At 36.3% G+C, this 18,396-nt stretch overlaps 1 protein-coding gene and 1 long non-coding RNA gene across 3 annotated transcripts in view; both read left to right on the top strand.

The window, feature by feature from the left end:
• The window catches only part of LOC149792076 (eukaryotic translation initiation factor 4B-like), a 78,085-nt gene that overhangs the window by 30,969 nt on the left and 28,720 nt on the right, over positions 1-18,396 (top strand). For both annotated transcript variants that reach the window (XM_089970586.1, XM_089970585.1), the window contains exon 11: positions 1,938-2,154. In XM_089970586.1, the coding sequence (XP_089826712.1) occupies positions 1,938-2,154 (217 nt within the window). The remainder of the gene's footprint in view (positions 1-1,937; positions 2,155-18,396) is intronic.
• LOC149792077 (uncharacterized) lies at positions 6,470-11,512 on the top strand. The gene is made up of 2 exons (XR_016423475.1): positions 6,470-9,503; positions 10,812-11,512. It is a non-coding gene; the product is annotated as an uncharacterized LOC149792077 (long non-coding RNA).

Here is an 18,396-nt window from a genome sequence, read left to right as displayed (position 1 = left end):
ACTTTAGGAAAAATGTAAAAATTCTCTTTTTTATCAGAATTGAGGAAAATGTGTAAAAATCAGTGGATATAAAGTTTGGGAAATAGTTTACATAGTTGTATTCTTACAGTACTATATGGGCCTTGTAACAGTGGTGAATTCATTTGGTTGATTCAAGCAATGAACTACATTTACCATGTAACAGTGGTGAATTCATTTGGTTGATTCAAGCAATGAACTATATTTACCTTGTAACAGTGGTGAATTCATTTGGTTGATTCAAGCAATGAACTATATGGGCCTTGTAACAGTGGTGAATTCATTTGGTTGATTCAAGCAATGAACTATATTTACCTTGTAACAGTGGTGAAGTCATTTGGTTGATTCAAGCAATGAACTATATTTACCATGTAACAGTGGTGAATTCATTTGGTTGATTCAATCAGTGAACTACATTTACCATGTAACAGTGGTGAATTCATTTGGTTGATTCAAGCAATGAACTACATTTACCATGTAACAGTGGTGAATTCATTTGGTTGATTCAAGCAATGAACTATATTTACCTTGTAACAGTGATGAATTCATTTGGTTGATTCAAGCAATGAACTATATTTACCTTGTAACAGTGGTGAATTCATTTGGTTGATTCAAGCAATGAACTATATTTACCTTGTAACAGTGGTGAATTCATTTGGTTGATTCAAGCAATGAACTATATTTACCTTGTAACAGTGGTGAATTCATTTGGTTGATTCAAGCAATGAACTATATTTACCTTGTAACAGTGGTGAATTCATTTGGTTGATTCAAGCAATGAACTACATTTACCTTGTAACAGAGGTGAATTCATTTGGTTGATTCAAGCAATGAACTATATTTACCTTGTAACAGTGGTGAATTCATTTGGTTGATTCAAGCAATTAATTATATTTACCTTGTAACAGTGGTGAATTCATTTGGTTGATTCAAGCAATGAACTATATTTACCTTGTAACAGTGGTGAATTCATTTGGTTGATTCAAGCAATGAACTATATTTACCTTGTAACAGTGGTGAATTCATTTGGTTGATTCAATCAGTGAACTACATTTACCATGTAACAGTGGTGAATTCATTTGGTCGAGTCAAGGAATGAACTGCATTTACCTTGTAACAGTAGTGCATAGATATGCCTTGAGCTCACCAACACTATCTCAATTTTCTCTTGTTTTTCATCTTGCTTCACTCTTCTGTCCCATGGAAAATTAAAAGGTCTTGAAATACTGTCATTTTTCTATATTGTCATCAATTTGTCATTTAGTGAGAATACGGACCTATAAATGATCAGTGCGATATTTAAACAGAAGCCTATTATACATTTCAGTGAATTTGACTCTTTATTGTGAACAAGAAAACGAAAGATGAATTTACCACACTTCCCACTACAAAAACTTAAGGTTGTTCTGATTACTCCAAACACACTGGTCAGACTCAGGTCTGCTTGCACGTTATGCAGTGGCAGATCTGGATCTGCGCAGTTTGCATATGGACTCAACTTACAAGAAAGTAGATAAAGATATGATTATATAGTGACTGAAAGCTTGGTGGTTATAAATACATTACTATTTGGGTGTTGAACTTCGACTCTCACAATCTGGCTCACGTTGAACTTGGAATAGCTCATCTGTTTAAACCATGCCTGATAACTGGGGGCTTCCTGAAAATCTGACATTGGGGTGAATATGAACAGTTATGTATGTAGTGGATTGAATGACTCAATTCACATTTGCGTACTACTGTAGACTAAATACAGTTCACAGTTTTTAAAGAGACAAACATTTGATGTTATGATTAGAAAGTTTATGGAAACTTCTTGGTATGTCTTTTTGGTTTAAAGTTACTTCCAATGGTGGTATTAATTTTTTCATTAAAAGTAAAACTTGAAATTTACGGTTTATTTATTTTGTTGTACATAGATGCCCCGAAAGAAAGGCCACGTCTTCAACTTCAGCCCCGTTCCAGGCCTCTAGAAAATGATGTGACACAGAGTGGGAGGAACACGTCAATATTTGGTGGTGCTAAACCAGTGGATACTTTATCAAAAGAGCTTGAAATTGAAGAGAGGTTAAGAAGAGAGAAAGAAAATGAACTTCAAAGAAATCAAGATGAAGATAGAAACATAAGAAATAGAGAGTAAGACAAATTTAAATGAATATTCAGTCACACCTATATTGCAAGGAATGTTGCAGAAAGGGTCTCTTAAAAAAGTTAGAACTGGATTACTGAATCATTTTTATTGTCACTACCCCTTTATTTTGAATACAGTTCAGAAATGCATTGTTGATAGCTTCCTTGATTAAAAGAAACAAGAAAAAATTGCTACTTATTTTTTAAATTTAATTAATTTCATTATGAAACTTTATAAATTTTCCTTGCTCCTTCGAATATGTTCCCTAATCACTTTACGTTAGGAATGTCAGCCTGCTACCTCGTAAATCCAGCCCTATATGAAAATTGTCTTGTCCTGTCAGTTTTAAATTGACAAAGGGCCGTAACTCTTGTCCATTACCTCCCCTCGATACCACCATATGTCGCCAGTTTTTAGCTTTGCTGTGTGCTGAGACACATACAGTACAATAGCCTCAGAGAATCCAGTCCTTTTTTTATGTTCCTATGGACCCATTCAGCATTCAGTTTGCTTTTATGGTGTGGATTTATCAATCTACTGCATGTTGTATGCTTTATTGGATAATTTCTGCCAGTATTTTGAGAGATTTTTCTCTTATCAGGACTTTGTCTTGTAGTACCACTGTCCCACCATGCTATCGTTGACCTTACACATTTGACTTTATTCACTTTTGTCCAATACAGAGCTCATATTAGTGAAATTCTGAAGCACTGCTTGATAATTATGCTTAATTTATTTGTATTTCATGCAGTTTTGATAGATTTATGGTTTAATTATTAACCAAGCATGCATCATAAGTTTTAAACTGGGCGATATGTTTCTGATATGACACTTCACTGATCTGTTAGTTATGACTGTTTTTATCAACCTGGTAATTTCTACACATTACTAGTCTCAGCTTTAGTTCTGTGTCTTGTATTGTTTCAGCATATATCAATTAAACGTTCTACAGGCTACTTCAGAGCATGGAAGTTTACCATGACTCCTGTTTTGTTTATGTTATTTATGAATAGTTTCTTGTATCAGAGCATGGTCAGTCAAAGGGGCAATATATTTCTTTCATCAACAATCCCCTCACCCCTCCTCAGCATACACCATCAGATCAGGTGATGGATACCTTTCAACAACAGAGAATACTCATAAAAGGTGCAGCAGCACATTCCCCAATGAGTTGCTCAAGACCGTTGCATCTGGAATGCAAACAGCTGGTGGAGGCCCATTCATTGAAGTCTCCTCACTCTATTCCAGGTGGGGAGGGCAATGCCATTCCACCTTTCCATGGGATATGGCGAGTGTGGCATTAGTTTTAATCTGGCCGATGCATACTTCCATGTCCCTTTCCACCCAATCTATTGCTAGTTTTCATGTTCTGCTTACCGCCTCACTGTTATCAGCTCACAGTTCTTTCCTTGGTCTTCATCAACCCCCTGGGCTTTCACTCACACTAGGGATTGCACCTTCTTCCTGTTCCGGGTGATGTCATCTACATTGACAGCAGCTTACCTGGGCAGCATCTTAAAGTAACACATTATAAGCCCTATCCTACCCCAAGACGAAATGATCTCCCTTCTCTTGTAGATCATCTAAGCCTTTTCACGAACTGGATGAGTCAGACCTCTGTACATCCCAGAATTTTTTCCATTTGGGCATGGAGTTCTTAAACAACCAAATCTGGCATGCCCCCTTGTGCTCCCATTCCCAGAATCATCAAACTTGTCAAGTCCGTTTTTGATCAGGACTTGGATCTCATCAGGAGAGTTCTTGCAACTCCTCGTTTATTATACAGCGTGGACTTGACCCCACATGGCCGTCTCTTTATGCTTGCATTGCCAGCACATTGGCTTCCCGTTTTACATCCTCCTAATCAAGCAGTCATGATCACACCTGAAATTTGATCATTCCAACATCAATGGGGCAATCCAGGCTGGCTGACCATTGGAATCCCACTTCCCACTGAAGAACCCCAGACGGAAAGAACTTACCATCGCCAGTGCACATGGTGGGAGTACCCACCTGTTGGTGACCTTCACTACTGTTAGCGATACCTGGGGAATGGCCTTATTGCATACATATCCTTGAAATGAAGGCTGTCATCACTACTTTTCATTTCTGTAAAGATCGATCCTGGGGCAGACCAGTCCTCTTTCGATCCAACAACACTGGCAGTGACCTATATCCTCATGCAGGGAGGTACCAGACCACTTGTCCAGTGTTCTGATTTGGCATTTTCTATATGGGTGAAACAATCTCCATATCAACATACAAATCAGACACATTCTGGTTGCATCAGTGACTTTGCCGAGAATCAATCCAGAAAGGGTCATTTCATGTCCTTCACACAAAATGGCCCCTCCATCATTTGGTCGTCACTCATACTCACCCACTTCAATGGCATCCAATGATCGACCGCTTAGTGATGAGGTGGAATCAGCAGCTACCCACCTTCGTCTCCTGAGTTGCAGACATAGCTGCTTGGACCATGAGATGTACTGTCAACCATCTGGGATGGGTTGTGGGCCTCTGCTGCCCCCTCCTACGGTGCTACAATTACGGGGTCAGAATGGCAAGATGACTCCAATAGCCCCTCTGTGAGGGGCACAAGCCCTGTATTTATATTTCCCAACGATAATACACCAAGGAAGATTCCAGCTAACCTGTATTGACTGCCCTCTTCTTCTTCATACTTGTTTTTTTTTTTACCAGGACAGCCTTGCAAGTCAGACAATTCAAACCTTCATTTGTGGAGAGAATCTCAAGAGTTACCATCTATATCGCCATCTGTGTGCCTCTATCCCTCAACTAGCCAACTTTCTCTGATTCTGTTCTTGGTGGAGAAACAGTCAGGCCCCAATTGCTACCAAAGGCTACCACATTCTGGTATAATGGCAACATAGAGATGTATCGGATCATTTAGACAGTATTGGTCTCCTTGACCAATATCCCATACTTGTTTCCAAAGGGATCCAATCTGGGTTTTTAACATGGCTAGATTTGAACCCCTTCAGACTTCTAGCCTACACATTACTAAAGTTACTATCATACAGACCATGTTTACTGATTGCTTAGGGTAAGGGGGCTGCATCCCCCTTTATTTTCACCGGAATTTTCTTCAGATTGGAGGGTTCGGTGGCTCATTATACCATTATGCTTCATAGCCCAGAACTGAATAACATCTGTTGGCAGTGAACCAGTGTCCCTGCCGTCTTCTTTCATAATCTGGTCGAGAACAGCAGTCATGCAAGAAACTGTTCATGCTGTCAGGGATCTATGATCTTGGACACATTTTCACATCATGGCAGATGTGACATTGGGCATGATAAAAATACCTCTCAGATCTGTTAGACAATTTTGATCTCCAGCAACCAAAATCCATAACATTGTTTCCAAAATGAAATTTGTCTTGGATTACCCAATCACATTACTTAAAAAACTCTCCCAACCACCCCACCATGCAAGCATCCGCATTAATGTCTCACTCAGCTAAAAACTGGCAGCACCCGGTGGTTTTAAGGGGAGGTAATGGGCAAGAGTTACTGCCCTTTGTCTATTTAAACCTAGACAGGGTAAGACGATTTTCGTCTTTTAGTAGGGCTGGATTCATGAGGTAGCATGCTAATTAATATTCCTAACTTAATGTGATTGGGTAAGTATTCTTGGAGAAACATAACTTACTTCAAAAATTTGCTTTCCTCTCAATTTTTTTAAAATCATGTACCTTTTATTGAATAAAAAATTAGTAATGTCTTCGTTTATTGCACTGAAACATTAAAACCCATCAAGGGTTGATTTAGTCACTGGCCTGCCCACATGTGGGTTTTGAGGAAGAGCTGTATGCATGTGGGGAAAAGATTGTACATATTGGACTGCTGCCAAGTGTAAATTACAATTGCAAGGGACACGTGCCTGATTCACTTTTCATTTACCATAGCCAGACATGATTTTTCTCTGTTTTAAAGCAGAATTTTGCTTTTCTCCTGACTGGAATCAGATTTTTCTTGATATAGTCCTTTTTTATCATCTCCGATCCGGTTTTCAAAAAAACAGTCCGTTCAGTCCCAGTCCGTAAGGGCCCTTGTAAATTATTCATTCCATCTATTACTTAGCCCACGACTCTCATAAAGAGTATTCTGATTGGTCAAAAGTTTAAATTCATCCAGTGTATCTTCGTGTAATGGAAACTGATGGCCATGGAAAGAAGCTTGCTTGCCAAGTTGTTGATAGAGACCATGACACGAGAATGGCTGGAGCGAAAAGTCGACGATATTTAATTGGTCATTTTATAAGAAAACTGAATGCTAGAGGACCGGTAATCATGGTCGCAAGAGTTTGGAAAAAACCTACAAAAGAAGCTGCATACGAAAAAATTGAAGCTCAGAAGGCATCTGGAAAAAGTGCAGTTAATTACTATAAGAAGAAAGATTTCTTGCATGAGTGAACAGATGTAGCCCTCTGTCAGCACATGCACACTGCAAGTTGCCAATACAAGCGCCAGCTTCAAAGGAAAACGACTCTCATTGAGAAGGGAAAGAAACAATTGCACATAGAGCCAAAAAAGTCAGTGGTGACAAAAAGGAAGGCTAAAGAAATCTTTGCCAAAGCCACAAAAAGAGCTCAACAGGTGTTTCCACTGGAGAAAAAGCCAAGTGAATGTATGGGGTTATTTGTATGTAGTTGATGTACTTTATTTTACAGATTTCTTATGAAAAGAGAGAAGTATAATAAGTTTGCTGCCAAAAATTTGAAATTATTGTGACTTAATTACGATATGAACACTAACATACACATGAAATAACTTAAGCACCAATAGTATTGGAGAACAAATTCATGTGACATGATATTGTCAAAGTCTGTCATTTCCATCTTCTCGTCCATGTGAAGATCTGTCTCACGTTTTCTTGTGCAGACATAATGTAAATATTTACTTAAGCAAGTTTTAACAAATAAATATTTACCGTATTTGCTGGCCTATAAGATGATACTTTTTGACCAGAAAATCTTAGCTTCATCTTGTACTCCAAATATATATATATGGATTTTGTAATCCAGATCGCTTTATTGTAAGTCACATACTTTTTGGTATAGAATTTTTTTTCTCCAAAAGTATGACAGATAATGTGTAGAAACGTATTTCATTTTGGGGAAGAGATCGTGTACGGAAAAATATAATACTCCACATTGATGATTTGAAACAATTACATGATCATCAGTATTAAAATTAATTTAGATGTAATTGCGCTAAAGCAGCATGCATTAGTAATAAACAGTTTGTAATATACTTTGTTTAAATTGATATGGGTGTATAAGAATTGACAAGTTAGAAGATGAATAACCATACCAGAGATATTGCATCACAAATTTCTTACTGCACCTCATGATCAGATAGAAATTATGTCCCATTATAAGAGAGAGAGTAAGAGAGATATGTATTTACGATTGTACGGTAATCTTTATTGTTCACTTACTTGATGACTGGATCATACTTATGTACAAGTGCAGTACCATATTCCATTATCAATTAATACCACTAAGTAAGCAATTCCTTCTAGTTTTAGTTATCACTGCCATTGTTCAAAAATCACATGGCTTTTGTAGTAATATCTACTTGCTAGTGGAATATGCTACAGCTGTAGTCAGGTTTTCCAAAGTTAACACCTTTTTGAGGTCAAGATTTGGCAGACCAGATCATATTAGTGACCACCAATAGGGAAATGAGTCTAACCATGTGTATTATGAATATGGTACCATATAATGAAAGGAAATGTCAGATGTTAACAGTGACATCTTTTGAACTTGCAGATAGGACTGACAGCAATTTAAAGTAACTTATAGCATGAGGAAAGATCAAATACAATTGCCGCCTAAGTACAGGAAGAGTATATACACTTTTTACAAAATTTTATTTGTTGGGAACGGAGAGGTTGTTATACTTGCAAGGAAAATTAGACATCATGCAAAAAGGTCATTTCTGTGGGTTTAATCTAGTAAATGGAGTCTATATGGACATAACTATTGTGAATATTTAAACCCACAAGGAGTATGGTATGTATTTTCATAGTTCACACTTACTATTTATTAAGTTTTTCTTTCTTTGACAAAAGCTTCCACTTAACACTGACAATAAGGTGCAGAAAAAAGCACAAAGACCTGGAATCGCACTCTCTCTCTCTCTCTCTCTCTCTCTCTCTCATATATATATTGGGCCATATTTTGTTTTGATAACGAGAGCAAGAAGAAAAATGCGAGGGAGTGAACATGCATCTCCCTCTATCCCTCTTTCCCATGCTACCCCCCCCCCCATAAAAAATGTGGAAAAAGCGTGTTAGCATTAGTGGTTCAATTTTCCTATTGCTAATAATCGGAAATAGCATACACTGATACTTTTAATATTTATAAACCAGAAGTTATTATAGTTTAATTCCACACAGCATTGCAAATTTTATCTTATCTGTAAGTCAATAAAGTTTCAGGTCAGTGTCATTATATGTAGCTAAAAGTGCACAGTACATTTAAAATACTTTTAGTTAGGTTTATTGATCCAGACCGGAAAGGTTACTGAGTTAAGGAATAAAATTTGAGATGTTGTGAAGAACAAAGTGAAAAAGATGAAGCAGAGGTCTTGATCTGGCCTTGTCTTATATTCAGCATCAACTTATGTGTGGATGAAGGATGGAAAATTTGCTAAATTTGCTGATTAGACTTGTACTCCACATCAACTTATAGGCCAGCAAGTATGGCATATTTGAACATAACACTGAAGTCTTGATAGCCATGGGTTGTTTATGAGGTATGAAATATGCCATATCTAAACAGTTGGTTTGTAAAAGATTGTTCTGATGTATGTCACCTATAGCTGTGACTAGGTGATTGTTAAAATATAATTCATAAGATTTCTTTGAAAAGTATGTTTGGAAAAAAATACACTCTAATGATTAGCCACAAGCAGTGTTTACTATCCTTTATTTGATAATTTCAGGAGATCAGTACATGCTTACTGTTTGGTTGATAATTAAAGGAATAAAAATGTGTGCAATTAAATCATTCTCAGAAGCTTGTCAAAGATTTTTAAAAGCATGTTGATTTCAAGGTGAAAATTTGATATCGTGGAAGTGGACTGGGGACTGGATCTGTTACAGTATATCAGCAATGATGCATGGCCGTGTAATTGTTATCTAGGAGGGGTAATGTGTACATGGTTGATTACATTATTGTTTGACTCTCAAGAGGTTATGACAAAATGTGGGATTTTGTTGAGGTGCACAAAGATGGTACATGGTGGCTTTAGAGTCCTTGATTAAAATCAGCTGACCTTTGGCGGAGGTGAGATAAAATGGAGAGACAGACCAGAAACATGACGGTAAGTATTTTGAATTTTTTTTGGTCCTGTTTATATGTTATTGCATTGTTAATGATGTTTTAAGAAGAATATTTAAGAACGTCTCTAATCTTTTTGTTCAATTCATGTCAAAATGCTGGAATGAATATTTTTTTTCTCCCAGTGTTAAAAAAAATAGCTATGAAATATTACAAGTTAATTCACCATTGCTTGAAAATTGGTTTAAGTATATCCAGGCAAGCAGCAAATGTCCTGAGTTTGCATTCCGTGTTTCATGCAAAATGGATTTTAAGGTAGCATGGGGAAGAAGAACTGATTTCACCATGCATCTGCTGACATTGTGACATACAAGCAGTGATTCTTCAGTGAGAATCACACCCTGTTTGAAGGCCTAATTTGAGACTAGATCAGAAATGGATAAGTGCCATTTTGCAGCAACAGTCTTTGCAAATTTTTTGGAACATCACAATTTGCCATTACTCGTAGATCATTTTCCTAAACTAGTTTAAGTCGTATTTCCAGACTCAGAGATTGCTCAGAAATGTTCATGTCTTCGAATTCGTACAGAGACAACACACGTTGTCACTCAGGTTCCTGTCCTTAGATGGGACAGAAATGTTCATGTCTTCATACAGAGACAACACACGTTGTCACTCAGGTCCCTGTCCTCCAATGGGACAGAAATGTTCATGTCTTCGTACGAAGACAACACACATTGTCACTTAGGTCCCTGCCCTCCAATGGGACAGAAATGTTCATGTCTTCGTACGAAGACAACACACATTGTCACTTAGGTCCCTGCCCTCCAATGGGACAGAAATGTTCATGTCTTCGTACGAAGACAACACACATTGTCACTCAGGTCCCTGCCCTCCAGTGGGACAGAAATATTCATGCCTTCGTACAAAGACAACACACATTGTCACTCAGGTCCCTGCCCTCCATTGGGACAGAAATGTTCATGTCTTCGTACGAAGACAACACACATTGTCACTCAGGCCCCAGCCCTCCAATGGGACAGAAATATTCATGTCTTCATACAAAGACAACACACATTGTCACTCAGGTCCCGCCCTCCAATGAGACAGAAATGTTGAAAATATGTGTAGGAGTTTGAATATTCCATCACATGATTGATAAATCATATGATATGGGGAATGATAAAGTGTTTAATGTTCTAGTTTGTGTTCATGATCAAACATTTTAGTGTATTTGAGCCCCTTTCTTCTCTGTTCCAAAATGCAACATAAGTACAAGAAAAGTGATCTTCATCATTTTTTTAAAATCATGTTTACTTCAAGTCAAAATCTTGCTTTCTTTTTTATTTAGTTTAAGTGGCAAAACTTGGCAACAGAAAGAAGATACAAGAAGAGATGGAAGCCCTGGATGATGATGCTTAGGAATAGATCTGGAGTGAAATCCTTCTGGTTGAATTACATAGCTTGAAGGAGTGTTGGAGAGCTGTCGGCAACAGTAAAAACTCAGCCAATGAAACTTAATAATTGTAATGAATGTCATCACTTGTCACCAGTCAGTGATCTTGTGAAGGAAACTTAAAATGCATGTGGGTTTTATTTTAATAAAATAATCTTTGCAGTGGACTATGAGATATACAATTCTTCTTTATTTATTAATTTCATCTTTCACCATTTTTCATCTAAGTGACAATATTAATTATTTTCAACATTTTACATCAGAATTTGTTGTTTTTTCATTATAATATGAAGAGAATAAATATGGCAATCGATGCAGGTGTTTTCTTCTTCAGTCCCCATAAAGATGTAAAATTTATGTTCATAAGAATCACTTGGTTATAGAAGCTAGTCTACTGATAAAATTTGTATGTCTACTTGTATGATGTCCAGCTTAGGTTACATGTATGATTCCTTGGTACATAAATATTTCAGTGGTCAGTTTTACCTTTTCTTACTAGATGGATACTTAAATTTGTATGATCAATTAAACCTTCAGTGGAAAAGGAGATAAGAAAAATTGTATGATATACTAAAACATTAAAATAAGTACACATATTTTTGTCTTGGTTGTTTTTCAGTTCATAGTAATTTACCTAAACATCTCTCTCTCTCTCTCTCTCTCTCTCTCTCTCTCTCTCTCTCTCTCTCTCTCTCATATTCAGTCAATCAGAAATATTGCTATTTCCAAAACTTATTTTTACCTTTCTATTTGTGTATCTATCTACATGTCTGCCAATGCATTTCAAACTATATCAGCATTCTGAGCCTTCCTTTGTTCTGTCTGCAATTACTTTTTACATATATGTTATTTGGTAACTTTAATTATCAACATTGTGCAGACACAGATAAAAAGAAATAACTTTTTTTCTTTTTAGTAAATGAAACATGATTTCCTTAAAACATCTGATATTTTATTTTACCTTTTTTTTTTTTACTTGTGTTATTATGTAGTCATAATGGTGGAGAAAACTGAGGTTACCCAAGGGCATTTCCAGTTGGGTTGCCCTTGACAAGCTGACCTTTATTAATCTTTTAAAGCACTTGTCCTGACTAAATTTTGACAAGTTTTCTAAGGACTTGATTACATTTTGGAATGAGGCACTTCAAGGTATGGAATAGTGGTCTGGATGAACTGCCAACAAAATGGCATTTACATAACTGGGGAAAAAAACAGCATGTTGTGTGGGACTAAATATATTGTGGCTGCAGGAAAAACATTAATACTTCATAACAGTGCATACTCTATTTTTTTAACTTTAGCCTGAAAATTGTGGTTCCTGGTCAGGATTAATAAGTGGTTATTTAACATGTTTGCAAAATTTCAAATCTACATAGTGTATGCAGCTTGCAGTTTGGTCTGACTGTGTTCTCTGTCTTCTTCTTATAATTATCTGATCATAATACTTTATTTGAGGAATAAACCCACAACCTCACAATAACATGCCTCGTAAGCTAAAAAAGATATAACCTGTGTTGTTCAACCTGTTTTAACAATAAAGTGCTAAAAGTCATCCATGCAGAGAGTGGTCTTCTCTTGTATAGAGGTATTGGCACCGAATCCTATCAGAATTGGCTGTTGCTATTCCGCTTATGCCAGCTCAGCATGCTGCTATCAAAGCCTTGCAAATACTGATCCATATCCTGCTATTTTGTTACTAAAACAATTTTATTTTCTGATCTCGGGGTAGTACAGTATTTCTTGTAATTCGTCATTAAATTTAAATACAAAAAAAAATGTGTTCATAAATTAATTTTTTGAGGAAGAGATTGTGTATGAAAAAAATAAAGGACCCAACATTAAGGAGGACAGCAAAATATCTACATGAACATCAGTATTAAATTCCTATGCATTAGACATCATTGCCAAAAGCAAGCACTATTGCAATTGGTTGTTTGAATGTGCTTACATTATTGTGTATTGAAATAGAGAAGTTCAAAATTAGTTAACTATGACACAGACATATGGTATCCCGCATGCATTTTTATTCTTACTCCTTGTGATTGAAATTAAAACATACCTGATTTGAAAGAGAGATTTCATCCCTTCATGCCATTTTGTGTGCTGACCCCATTTAGCTGAAGCTTGTCATGTAATTGCAAATGGAAATTATAGGAAACACATGTTGTATTCCTTCACTTTTAAAGACATATCATTTATGTTTAAATATAAAAAACAAGAATGGTCGTTTATCATGCTTTTTTGCAAGTTAGAAGACCTCTCCATTCTCACCAAAGATGATGACTCTTTATCAATAAGAGCATGTACATTTCATGTTGCTAGGCAACATTTTATCTGATTGTTGCTCATGATAAGCATAGTTTTTGCTTCGAATTCAAAGATCTGAAATTTCGTTTGGCAAGTACAAAGGTGTCACATGTTAAGAAAATTACATGAGTAAGGACCTGGCATTATACCATAATTGTTAACATAAATTAACATTGTTAATTTAAAAAAAGCAAACTTGAAATTATAGACCAAGCAGCACATGTCCAAAAAACTAGTTCAAAAATGTTAATTTGTAAGCTGTTAATTGCCAGCTGGACCTAAGGAATAAAGGTGGCACTTAATGTTGACTCTGTTTGTTAAAAAATTAGAAAATAATTTAATCTTGGTGCATGTACTGTAGTTGTTAAAGATCTTGAGAATGCAGAGTGAAATGTTGTCAAAATCAATTTATACAAGCTTGTTCTTATTTGCATGACACCATTCAAATGAAACCTGCATATAAACCTACTAGCCAGGAGGGTTTTCATTAACAGATGAGGTGTGTCTCCCATCACTGAGTGAAATCTCTTGCCTTGAAAAATGGTAATCTTGCATAACTGCTGTTATAGCAAAAAAGTGGTCTCACTGTAATACATTTGAGTAGGTCAAAAATGCAGCAGGTTTAAGAAGTGAAAATATCCCTTTTTGCTGTTAATGTATTTTACTTGTTATTCCTAGTTCTTGTCAAAATATTGCAGTTTCATCTCTAAGGCATTTTGTATTGCATTAAAGATGTACAGCTAACATGAAACATTTACAGTTGTATTTGAAGATGATGTATAGATTAGTAAGGTATTATTTATTTAAAATATATATATAAATGTAGCATAAGAACTGAACAGTTAGCTATGATAACACTCATTCTGTGTATGAATTAGCAACTGTGGTCAGATTTCATGTAAATATTAAATATATATATATATCAGTAAGTGAAATCAAAAGACAGAATTAAACCATCCAGAAACAGGATAAATTTATTTAAAAATGTAGCCAAAACACTTAACAACCTGATGACATAAAGAGAGATTAACTCAGTAAACAAGGGAGTAACAGGCTACATCACAGTGAACAAAGATGATGACTTGGTGTGTGTTTTAATAATGGTGGCCTAGTGGATACAGTGTCCACCTCAGATGTGTGAGGTTGCAGGTTCGAACCCCGGTCAAGACATACCAAGGACTTATAAAAATGGTACTAACAGCTGCCCCATTAGGCACTCAGCATTAAGAGTTTAGTGTTAGGACTGGTTGACCAATGTCCAAAAATAATGTGACTGCGTGGGACATGATGCTACATATTTGTGGCATGATGCTCCAGTGCTTAACATCACTATAAACTGCCACACTCCAGATATAGCAATATGACTGAAAAATTGTTTAAGCTACATTAAAAATCCAAATCACACACACACACACACTTATAACATTAACGTAAAAAAATTACACAAATTGTTACAGTAATGATGAAATCTTGAAAATGATACTTATTTTCCACTGACAGGAATTGACTGCAACAACAAATGATATATTTGACTGCTAGATTCAAGTCCTTTCAAAAATAAAATCAATCTGTGCATGAAAACTTTGGTTGTAATTGACAGTTGGTTATAGCAGAGGTCACTCAAAAATATCTTAAAATTTTTTCTTGTTCACAGCTTACTTCTGATGTTGTGTTTACAGTAAATATTTCCTTACAGTGTGTGATCAGTATGAGATATAAAATGATTACAAATGTTAATTGATTATTAAAGAGCTCAGTCATGCAGAAAATTGGAGAGATGAAAACCCTTTTGATTTAAAATTATAATTCCTACCCAGATTTTTCAGATCTTGTGAACTGTCTTAAGCTGACCTTTCTGTTCTATCCCAGACCACTCTGGTGGTGTAGTGGTTAGAGCGTCTGCCTCGGATGTGGGAAGTTGCTGGTTTGATTCATACCAAAAACTTCTAAAAATTGTACTAACAGCTGCCTTGCTAGGCACTCATCATTAAGAGGTTCGTGTTGGGACTGGCCAGCCTGGTGTCAGGATAATATGATTGGGTGGGGCATCATGCTACATGTTTGTGGCATGATGCTCCAGTGTTAGACATCACTATAAACTGCCACATTGTAAACATCATAGCAATATGACTGATTTTTTAAAATAAAAGCTACATTGAAAATTCAAATCGCACACACCTCCTCAGCTGGAGATAAGATAATGGTCATCACCAAGATGTCTCCACTAGAGTCTAACAGTTGCATTACCATCATTTTAAGTCTAGACCAACATCTACAATTATAATACCACTCCTGTGACCTAGCGGTTAAAGCATCTGCCTTGGATGCAGGAGGTCATGGGTTTGATCCCCGGCTGAGTCATACCAAAGACTTATGATAAAAAATGGTAGTAACAGCTGCCTTGCTTGGCACTCAGCATTATAAGGTTAGTGTTAGGACTGGGCGGCCTGGTGTTAGGATAATGTGACCGAGTGGGACATGATGCTGTATGTCTGCAGCATGATGCTGCAGTGCTAGACATCACTATAACTGCCACACTGCAGACATCATAGTGATATGACTGAAAAATTGATAAAGCTGTATTCAATATCTAAATCACACTGTTCTATTACATATATTCATGGATATATTAAGGTAGTTTTTAGGTCCTGATTGGCTTCCTTCATTGCTTTTTCTTAACAATGTTTTTTGAGTTCTACCGCAAAGCTCATGCATACAGGATTTTCATTGTGTAGATGATGCTAACAGAGACCCTGATGTTTTGACTTCTATAAATATAATAGTGGAGACTATTCCATAGTGATTTATAAAAGGATATTAATACAGATTATTTTATTATCATTTATATAAATATTATAATGGAGACTTCATTGAGATTTATAAAAATATAATGGGGACCCTTTTTGTTATGATTTATAAAAATATTTGCAAACTTTGAATATCTAACACTTCATCCAACTTTAAATCTCAACAAAAGATGCTGGTTTGTGTTATTTAAATACGATTGAAAAGATCTATACTTGATTTAGATTTTACAAAAAAGGACAAAGTTACTGTGGTGTACTTTTTATTGAAAAGGGCTACTATCATTTTTACATACTGTTCTTGAAGAGAAAAACCTAATAAAAAGTATCTAAAAAATGTCACTGCTTTTTTGGTCATTATGCTTTGTCAGTATTTGCATGTATATATTAATTTTCTGGCATATCTATCTGTATATATTAAACTTCATTGGTAAAAAAAAAAAATTCTTTTATAAAACCAGCTGCTGTGAACATAAAATTATGACTTTGTGAACACTACTGTGTAAGAAATATTTTATAAATTGTAATATACTCTGTCAAAATCTTGCTATCTCCTCATCTTAGGTGAATATTTTTCACTTCAGTTGTCAAACTTTTTTGTCAGTCTGGTTTGCTTAAGTTCCAACCTCCCACCCTCCTTTTTCATATGTGTAGCATTGGGCATTTAAGACACGCTTGATGTATATTGACTCACTGAAGGAGGCAACCATAGCAGATACCTTCCATTCATAGCAAATACCTTTCAGTTATAGCAGACACATTTCATTCATAGTAAATACCTTTCTTTTATAACAGACACCTTTCATTCATAGTAAATACCTTTCTTTCAGGGGCCCCAAGTGGCTGAGTGGTCTAAAACTATCTCCGTCACGGATCATTGCCATCTCACCTCTGTCTGTGTGGGTTCGAGTCTTGGGCTCGGCCGGTGTGGATATGTGAGAAAGCTTACCGGTAGTTTCTTGTGGGTTGGTGGTTCTTTCTGGGGTTTTCCCGGGTTCTTCCTCCACCATTAATACTGGCTGCCACGTATAGCCTATCTTGTGCTGACAAATGGCGTTAAATCCTATAACAACAACAACCTTTCATTCATAGCAAATACCTTTCATTCATAGCAGACACCTTTTATTCATAGTAAATACCTTCCATTCATAGCAAATACCTTTCATTCATAGCAGATACCTTTCATTCACAGCAAATACCTTTCATTCATAGCAGACACCTTTCATTCACAGCAAATACATTTAATTCATAGCAAATAACCTTTCATTCATAGCAGACACCTTTCATTCACAGCAAATACCTTTCATTCATAGCAGACACCTTTCATTCACAGCAAATACATTTCATTCATGATAGGATATGTTATTTGGAAAGTGTGCTCTCATTGTTTCCATCACCCTAGCCATCATCAACTGTTTCAGAAGGCCAAGGAGAACGAATCTATTCAATGTTTGCCTTTACATTTGTGATTTTATCAAGTGGTGTTTCCTTTAAAGAATCTACATTCAAGTCTGGCAAACCCCAGGCAGGCACAAGAGTTCTTGGCAACTCACTGCCCTAGTCCAGCTAATCCACATGCATGGTCCTTTCAGTGCTTGGTCTTAAGCTGAAACTTGACCTATTAAGATCAACCTATTTATGGACCACCCCATGATGAGACAGAATGCCATGTTCTAAAAGCATATCCTGCCAGTCTGTGAAACCAGTGCTTTTTTCCCAAAATGGAACAGTCTTGATAAATATGCATTTCCCCTGACTCATCCAAGTCACAGATCACAGAAACATGGGAATCTGAGTGCTGAATAATTCTAGAAAAATCAGTGATCAACAATTATGTGGCAGAGACAGCCATGTAAACAGGTTCTCCAATTGAATTGAGCATGACAACCTGGCCTATTTTAAATAAGCCATCAAAATTAAACAACTGTCTGAACAGGAAGTGTTGGACAGATTTGCTTGGACCAGGAACACATCATGTTTACAAACCTATATCTGGAAATGGATACTTTCTCCCAATAATGCTAACACCTCTCCCATAAAAGCATCCCTACTGTAATTAGCTAACTAATTATTTAACTTGAGAGAATATGTAGGTTCTCATCGCAATGCAGAACTAATGTTTCACATTTTCCAACATGTTTTGCTATCATCAAGGATATAGCCAGAACAGTGACCTCCAAGAACTTCTTGCTGGATTTTGACTTGTCTTGAACAAAAATATTTGCCCTTAGCACAGAATGGAATTTGCTGTTTGGTTTCCAGAGGTCCTTGATAAGTTAAAAGTGCTTGAATTTGCAATGGCAGTATCTAGGCCTTGTAGTGCCAGAAAAATGAAAATTTTGCCCAAAAGTGCTTGAATTGGAATAACA

Source organism: Sinohyriopsis cumingii, chromosome 9 (assembly GCF_028554795.1).
Source record: "Sinohyriopsis cumingii isolate HCF-2022 chromosome 9, ASM2855479v2, whole genome shotgun sequence".
Lineage (NCBI taxonomy): Eukaryota > Metazoa > Mollusca > Bivalvia > Unionida > Unionidae > Sinohyriopsis > Sinohyriopsis cumingii.
Note: the sequence above shows the minus strand (reverse complement) of the source record. Positions and strands in the feature narration are given on the sequence as shown.